The sequence below is a fragment of the Narcine bancroftii genome, chromosome 14 (genome assembly GCF_036971445.1).
Source record: "Narcine bancroftii isolate sNarBan1 chromosome 14, sNarBan1.hap1, whole genome shotgun sequence".
Classification (NCBI taxonomy): domain Eukaryota; kingdom Metazoa; phylum Chordata; class Chondrichthyes; order Torpediniformes; family Narcinidae; genus Narcine; species Narcine bancroftii.
Genome location: NC_091482.1, coordinates 41,436,435 through 41,445,171, shown reverse-complemented (window position 1 = coordinate 41,445,171; position 8,737 = coordinate 41,436,435). Strand labels below are relative to the sequence as shown.

The 8,737-nt window shown below is 46.0% G+C and overlaps 1 protein-coding gene across 1 annotated transcript; it reads right to left on the bottom strand.

The window, feature by feature from the left end:
* Positions 1–400: 400 nt before the first annotated feature.
* On the bottom strand, positions 401–7,057 carry LOC138749505 (zinc finger protein 16-like). The gene is made up of 2 exons (XM_069910930.1): positions 5,535–7,057; positions 401–727 (listed from the first exon to the last, which is right to left on the bottom strand). Exon 1 carries the CDS (start codon positions 6,828–6,830, stop codon positions 5,598–5,600), a length of 1,233 nt encoding a protein of 410 aa, XP_069767031.1. The 5' UTR covers positions 6,831–7,057; the 3' UTR covers positions 401–727; positions 5,535–5,597.
* Positions 7,058–8,737: the final 1,680 nt, after the last annotated feature.

Below are 8,737 nucleotides of genomic sequence, written 5' to 3'. Positions count from 1 at the left end.
TCTTTACCCCCTCCTTAAATCTTCGTCCGCGAAGCCAAGCCAAAGAAGAAGAAAGAAGACTGTCTTCAGCTCCCTCAATGTGTACACCTACCCATCACCCATCTTGTCCTCACTCTCCACCCTCCCCATCTCCCACCTCACCATTTACACCCTCAATTTCTCCCTCACTTTGCCAGTCTTCCCTCTCCCCCTCACATGTCCATTTCTGTTCACCCCTCACTGTCATCATAGAAATGTCTCTCTGTGCCTGTGACTAACGGGGCCCCAAAACACTTGCTCTTTGGTGAGCCTTGCTGATGCTGCTATTTTCTCTTGTGAAGGCATCTCCCCAGAACTATAAACAGGACTGAGGAGATTTGTCATGTTGTTGAATATTCAATCAAATTTCAACGGGTGCATTGTGGAAAGTTTATTGACCAGTTGCATCACAATGGTTTGTGAATTTAAACTGCCAGGAATGCAGATGGCTCCAGGAGGTGAAGAGCTCAGCGAGATCCATCACAGGCTCCGACCTCTCTCCCATCTCAGATATCCGTGTGAGGCTCTGGCTCAAGAAGGCAGCCAACACCATAAAGCATCCTGTAACCCTGGTCACAATCTCTCCTCACTGCTACCTCAAGGCAAGGGTCAGAAACACCAACATCCACAGGTTGAAGAACAGATTCTCTTCGAGGGCTGTCAGGGTCTCGAACCTCCCCTTGATGCCCCAACATCTTAAAAGGATTATCTGCAATATTTAATATTTCAAGGTCACTATTTTTTTTAGCACATGGATAACTGAATTTTTTTGAACATTTTAATTTTCATTTGCATCAAATACAAATAATTAATCATTCACCTAAGAATACAATGAAATAGATTAATATAAAATGATACACAAAATTTTTCCTTTTCTCCCCCTCAATAGAAGAAAGAAAACACCCATATACATATCTATATATTTATATCACTATTCGTATTATTCTAATATAATTATTTTATCTTCTAAATATTAATTGGAAGGAATGGGAAATGTGGATGACATAGATGGACTTTTACCAATGAAATTCATATACTGTTGCCAAATCATATAAAAATTCCCAAGTTGATTCCTTAAACTAGGTAATCTTTTCCACAGATGTACAATTTTCTATTTCAGTCAGCCACCTATCCAGTCTTATAATATTTTCTGATTTCCATGTTATTCTCACACATTACCTCGCTACCACTATTGCTATACTCAGGAACTTTTTTTGATATTTATCGAACTTCAATTCAATACCTGTTTCATATATATTAAAATACTCTCGGATCTTACGTATCTTTATACATAGTATAAATATATATATTCTAGTAATATATTCAAGTCTTTTCATAATTTTTCTACTTTCACACAAGACCAAACTGTACTAAAGTCCTTAATTCTTTATTACATCTAAAATATTTGTCAGAACAATTTGAATTAAGTCCATGTAATTTATATGAAGAGCAGTATAATTGGTGCAAAAATTGTCCTGAAGCATTTGATATCAAACAGTAATTGTATTTGTAACACTTTGTCCAGCACTCCTCACAGAAATGAGGCCCCAGTGAGGTTATGAAGAAAAGGATAAAACATGACATTGAAGTTAGTTTGATATCATCGTCACAAAGTATTCCAGAAAGAGATATTAAAGGGTGAGGTTCCAATTTTAATTTAAAAATAAGTGATAGGGTATGTAAAACTTCCTTTCAAAATGTTTCTAAGCTCGGGCAGGTCCAGAACATGTGATTTAAAGAGGCATCGTGCAGATGAAATCTCGATGTTGGATCTGCAGCAGTGGAACTAAAACAGAAATTGTCACCAGCGAACTAGTTTGAATAAAGCATCAAAGTAAATAGACCCTCCACTACACACTTGTAGCTCGGTAAATGAGAGTAGAGAGATCAAGTCAGTGGTGTCACCACCCACAACCCTCCCAACTCCCCCCCCCCCACCCCCAATAGTCCTCCTCCACTACCATACCATACAGAATCCTGAGTAAAGTTTTTGTACTAATGTTACCTCATAAATCATAATTCCCATACAGGGACTACATTGTGAAGAGAGGATTACATTCAGTTCTGGCTGCCTCATTACAGGAGGGATGGAGATGCTTTGGGTGGGAGGAGAGATTGGGGTGGCTCAGTTAGTGCAATGCTGTTACACCATCAGCAATCGGGACTGGGGTTCAAAAGAAGTTTGTACGTTCTCCTTGTGTCTGCATGGGTTTTCCTTGGGGGCTCCTGTTTTATTCCACCCTCCAAAACGTAAAGTGGCCTGCAGATTAATTGGGTGGCACAGACTTGTAGACCGAAAGGGCCTGTTACCGTGCTGTATGTCCAAATTTAAATAATTTGGTCTAGAAAAACGCTGTTTATTCTGGTTGTATCAGTCAGGTGAGAAGAAATTTGAACCTCAGCAACGAGAGTTAATGGAGTTGTCCTTTCACTCATCAGCATTTTAATGGGGTCCATTAGTCCTTGTATCCTGCACATGGGACATAAAACATTGTGAGAAGATGAATGATGTGAATAATGTCAGCTCCGTCTTTCACTCTTGGTTTGGAGAGTTCTGGCCAACTAGTATGTGTAGATTAGGAAAGAACCATATACTCTTTGATTATGGAAGTGTGAGTCGTGAGCAAGTTCTTTCCACTTCTCACAGCGGAATATCAATTGGTGCCAGTCCCTCTGAGACTCTCCAAGTCTCCATCCCAAATCAGAATCCACGATAAGGAGAAGGGCATTTTGTTCTGTTGATCTTTCATGTTACTGCACTTTACCGCACGCTTGCACCCTGGAAGTGTTCTTTCTCCCTCATTGATCTGAATCCTTGAAAAATTCTTGATTTTTTGTCATTACTTGAACTTGAAATGGAATATTTGGTCAAGGTGCTGAGATGCTCACGTACGATACTTCAGATTTTTGTTAGACATACAGCACGGGAACAGGCCATCTCAGCCCATGAACCTGTGCCTCCCAATCACACCCAATGGACCTACAACCCCCAGTCCATTTTGAAGGGTGGGAGGAAACTGGAGCCCCCAGGGATAGCCCACAGACACGGGGAGAATATACAAAAACATCAGATTTGAACCCTGGTCCAGATCTCTGAAACTGCAACATCGTTATCTGTTCGCAATCGTGCCACCAAATTACGAGACTTCTTCCCTCAGAGAGTAGTGACAATGTGAAGCCCACTCCCAGAAGTGGTCATTCTGGCTTTGGAGATGATGCCAAGGTTAACTAGGTTAATTCCAGCAAGGAGTGTGTGTGGGGGTGGGGTGGGGGGTTGGTTAAGTAGCCTCAGTCTGTACTCACTGGAGTTTTGAAGGATGAGGTGACAATATTAATGGATTTTTTCCCTCAAAAATATACAAAACATTATTCACAAGAAATCCTTTCCAAACTTTTGACATTCATATCAATATATTCACATCATTGTACATTTTACATTCTTCTCTCCATGCCCCATTACCACCACTGTGGCTCCTTGATACTCCTCCCTCTGTTGGTTGAGGGATTTCCCTTGGTCTCAGCCTCAGTGCCCGGTAATGGGAGGATTCTAGACCGTGGTCCTCCTCTGCAGTGCCCTAGCATTGGTGGCACCAAGCTTCAGTGCATCTCTCAGCACGCACTCAGCCTGGAATGAGCCAGTTGGCAGTGTTCCTGCACTAACAGCTCCATGTGCTGAAAGACCAACAGGATTTGGGCCGATCAAAATGTATCTGGATGTTGGAATCAGTGTGTGTTCCCGGCAACAGCCCGTAGATCAGAGTGCCCTCTGTCACACTGCTGCTGGGGATAAACTGTGACATAGAACCTCGCATCCTTCTCCACACAGTTTGCAAATCTGCATTCAGCAAAGAGGTGAGTGCCGGTCACTGTACCCGTCCCGAGTCTGCTCGGGGAACTAACCCACCAGGCCCATCGAGTCCTCACCTCTCCGTTTCTGCAAGATATTCTGTGCTGACCACCACCTGATGGCCTTGTGGCAGAAGTAGTTGTTCTGGAAAAACTCTTCTACGAATGGAATAGATAAGATAGAAGCAGAGAGGCTGTTTTCACTGACAGCTGATACCGAAACTGGGGCCAGAGCCTCAAGATACAGGGGAGTAGATTTAAGACGGGGATATTGAGAACAATGTATAGAAGAGCTGGAGGAAATCAGCAGGTCACGTAACGTCCATGGAGAGCGATAGGCAGTTTACATTCCCAGCATGAGCCCTTCTTAATTATGCCCAAAATCAGACAAACGTGCAAATAAGGAGGGGATGGGGGAAAGAGAAGGAAGGTGGGAGGGAGGGGTGACTGAAAATTGGAGGTCAATATTGATGCCTTCTATTGGAGTTAAACAAGGACATCAGCAGATGCCGGGGTCAAGTTCAATACACAAACTTTGTGGAAAAACTGAGCAGGTCACGCAACATCTGCAGGAAGTCAATGATCATCTGAGGCCCAAAACATTAGTACCCCTTTACTTCCTTTGATGCCTGATGACCTGCTGAGTTTCTCCAGCACGTTGGTGTCTCACAATCTGGGTAGAACCAGAAATTGGCTTCTCGCAATGGTGAATCTGTGGAATTCTCTGCCCAAGTAAACAGTGGAGGTTGCCTTTTTTTCAAGTATTTTGTAAGACAGGGATGTAGGGAACAGGTGGGTAAATGGAGTGGAGTCCACGGCCAGATTAGCCATGATTTTATTGACTGGCAGAGCAGGTTCGATGGGCCTGATGGCCAACTTCTGTTTGGGGGCTGGTCTGGAGCAGAAACACTGACAGGAGGGGAGATGCCAGGATGCTTCCAGTGTGGCCCCAGATGGACTGAATGGCCTTGTCTTTTACTCTATATTTAGTGTATAACAGAGATATAAGGGGATGAAAGACAGTTTTCAAACACAGCTGCTTTATTTGGTACAGATCCAGGAAGTGAAATTCAATTCCTGTAACTGGGTGGCATGGTTATCGAAAGGCTATTATAGCAGCAAGGACCCAGGTTCGAATCCAGTCCTGCCTGTATGGAACCTGATCGGTAGGCTAACTGGGCAGCACAGGTTTCATGGGCCGGAGAATCTTCAACTGTGCTGTATTCTTAATGTTTAAAAATATATATAATCAGAGTCACTAACATTGACGGAGAGAATTCATTCCACCTCCACTTCCTGCCGCCTTTTTAAAGCAAACAGCATATTAAAAGACTCATCCCTCCCCAGACACGCTCCCTTTACCCTCCTCCCCATGGAGAAGACTCACCAGTGTGAGATCACACCCCACCAAATTCAAGGACAGTTTCTTTCAGACCCTTGAATGATTCTCGTACCTGTAAAATAATGCTGTTTTTGCCTTGTACCAACTGATCTGTCTCTGTAACTGCACTCCTGCTCTGTGACTTATTTGTTGGACTATGTATGGGATGTCTAGCTAGACTGCTCCAAAACAAAGTTCCTCACTGCACCTTTGTACAAGACACAATAAACTTGAACCTGAAAACAAATGGCAAATTGGCAACATACTAAGACTGGTTTTAATTTCATACCTCATTAACCACAAGATTCCAGTCCCTTATGGTGATGTTTAAAAATTTCACACTCTGCAAATTTTATGTGTGAAGTCTCTGGTGTTTCATCAGGCTGTTTGACCGGGAGAAGCTCTTGTTGCACTCGGAGCAGATAAACGGCTTCTCCTGGGTGTGAACCCGCTGATGTCTCAGCAGGTGGGAGGCCTGGGTGAAGCCCTTCCCACATTCGGGGCAGACAAATGGCCTCTCCCCGGTGTGAACCCGCTGGTGTCTCAGCAGGTGGGAGACCTGGGTGAAACCCTTTCCACAATCAGAGCAGGTGAATGGCCTCTCCCCGGTGTGGACCCATTGGTGCCTCAGCAGTTCGGAGGATCGTGCGAACCCTTTTCCGCACTCAGGGCAGACAAACATCTCCCCAGTATGGACTCGCTGGTGGGTCAACAGTTCGGAGGACTGGGCGAAGCCCTTCCCACACTCGAGGCAAACGAATGGCCTCTCCCCAGTGTGGACCCGCTGGTGTCTCAGCAGGTGGGAGACCTGGGTGAAATCCTTTCCACACTCGGAGCAGATGAATGGCCTCTCCCCGGTGTGGACCCGCTGGTGTCTCAGCAGGTGAGAGACCTGGGTGAAGCCATTTCCACACTCGGAGCAGGTGAACGGCCTTTCCCCAGTGTGGGCCCGCTGGTGTCTTAGCATTTCGGAGGACCGGGCAAACCCCTTTCCACACTCGGGGCAGACAAACATCCTCTCCCCAGTATGGACCCGCTGGTGCGTCAATAGGTCGGAGGACTGGGTGAAGCCCTTTCCACACTCTGGGCAGACGAACGGCCTCTCCCCAGTGTGGATCCGCTGATGGGTCAGCAGGTGATAAGACTGGGTGAAGCCCTTCCCGCATTCAGAGCAGGTGAAAGGCCTCTCCCCCGTGTGGACAAGCTGGTGGGTCAGCAGGTTTGAGGACTGGGTGAAGCCCTTCCCGCACTCAGAACAGGTGAATGGCCTCTCCCCGGTGTGACACTGCCGGTGTGTCTTCAGGCGGGACAAATGAGTGAAACGTTTGCCACACTCAGGGCAAACAAACCACCTGTCGCTGCTGTGAATCTTCTGATGCGTCAGCAAGTTTGATTGTCTGCTGAAGCCCTTGCCGCAATCGGGACAGGTGAATGGCTTTTCCCCGATGTGGACCTGCTGGTTGGAGGTCTGAGTGAAGCCCTTCCCGCAATCAGGCCTCTCCCCAGTGTGGATCCAGCGGTGTTTCATTATCTCACTTGACCTTTTAAAGTTCCTCCTGCAGTCAGAGCACTGGAACAGGTTCATCGTTGTGGAGATGAGAGGGTGTGACCAGGGGATAAATTAATGCAGTCCTGCCCCAAAGAGCACAGCACGTACTCAGTCTAATGGAGGCTCCCAGAGATCTGGGCAGCGGGTTAAATTAACACCGAGGCTGGGACTCAGAGAGAAGCGTCCTCTAGCCCCAGAACCACAGGAGCACTCTGTTCTGAGACCTGGTGCTGGGCTCTGATCCCGGCACTGAATCGACGAAAAGTGCCTTACCCAGGATGCATTGCCAACTCCCCCGTTGCTCAGAACAGCAGCTGTAGAGTCCTTTGCCAAATGTAGGGCATTGTGGTCAGTGAATCCTCCATTGATCAGATGCTTCGTGAGCAGCGAGCAAACCCCTGCCTTGGAAATGTAGGTGGGGAGAGCAATGGCTGGGTGCCTCTGACACACAGGACCCGATTTAAAATCCAAGGAAACCTCTCCTGATGCTGCGAAGTTCAGGGACACGATGTCTGTTGCTGGCTGTAATACAATAAGATCATTAGCAGATGAGTCCATTCGGCCCATAAAACTCACCCTGCCATTCCATCATGGCTGATTTACTATCCTTTTCAACCCCATTCTCCTGCCTTCTTCCCCCAAACCTTGATTCCTTTCCCACCTCCACCTTAAATATTCCCAATGAATTGGCCTCCACAGCCACTCGCAGGAACAAATTTACCACTGTATGCGTAAAGAAATTCCTCCTCTGTGTTCTAAAGGGACATCATTCCCTCTGTCCCTTTATGGACCTTCGAGTCTTGGGACATTCATTACGTTACTGTACCAAAAGGGATATATCCCTTATCCCTCCACCCATGTGTCCACATCCCTCCACCCATGCCTGTTCATGTCCCTGACAGAAAACCACCTCCCCAACACCACATTCCAACCACCTGACCCTGTGTGTAAAAAAGAAACTTTCCCCATAATCACCTTTAAACATTCCTCTTCTCACTTGAAATCTATGCCTTCTAGTATTTGACCCTGGAAAAAAAGGCTGACCATTTACCCTATCTATGATCGATATATTTTCATATGCTTCCATTTCTCCTCTGTGTTTGTATTCTGAAGTTGTGCCCTCTGGTCACAGACTCGACCACCAGAGGAAGCGTCCTCTCCATGTCCACGATATCCAGGCCTTTCAGTATTCCATGGGTTTCAAGGAGACCCCCAGCTTCATTTGTCTAAACCCCAGCAAATACAATTCCAGAGCCTTCGAATTCTCGTTATATGAAAGTCCATCATTCCAGAGATCATCCTTGTAAACCACCTCTGGGTGTCTCCAATGCTAATACATCCTTCCTTTCATCTGGAGCCCAAATCTATACTTCATAAATGCTTCATAAAGCCTCATTACATCCTTGCTTTTATTTACACATACAAGGTAACAGGCCCTTTTGCCCACGAGTCCGTGCTCCCCAATAACACCTAATTAACCTACAACCCCAGTACAGTGGGAGGAAACCGGAGCCCACGAAGGAAACCCATGCAGACACGGAGAGAACATACAAACTCCTCACAGACAGCACCAGATTTGAACCCCATTCCCGACTGCTGGCGCTGTAACAGCATTTGCTAACAGCTATGCTAACCGCACTGCCCAATATTCTATACATTATATCGAACATTGGGGCGGGATTATATTTCCCTCGCAAAATAAATCTGAGCATTCCATTTGCATTGATAGGAGGAAGTAGCTGATTGGAGCAAGAGAGTCAAGTGACCTGAGGATCGGCAGCAGTTAGAATTTAAAAAGGGGTGAGGCAGCAGCAAGAATCTGATTGGAGGAAGTGAGGGTCTGTGTAGAGGAGTGGTCATTGTCGGAGTGGACTGATTCACAGTGGTAAGGCTTTGGCTCAATAGGCTTCAGTGAGAATAGGGAAGGGATAGAAGGAGTTGAA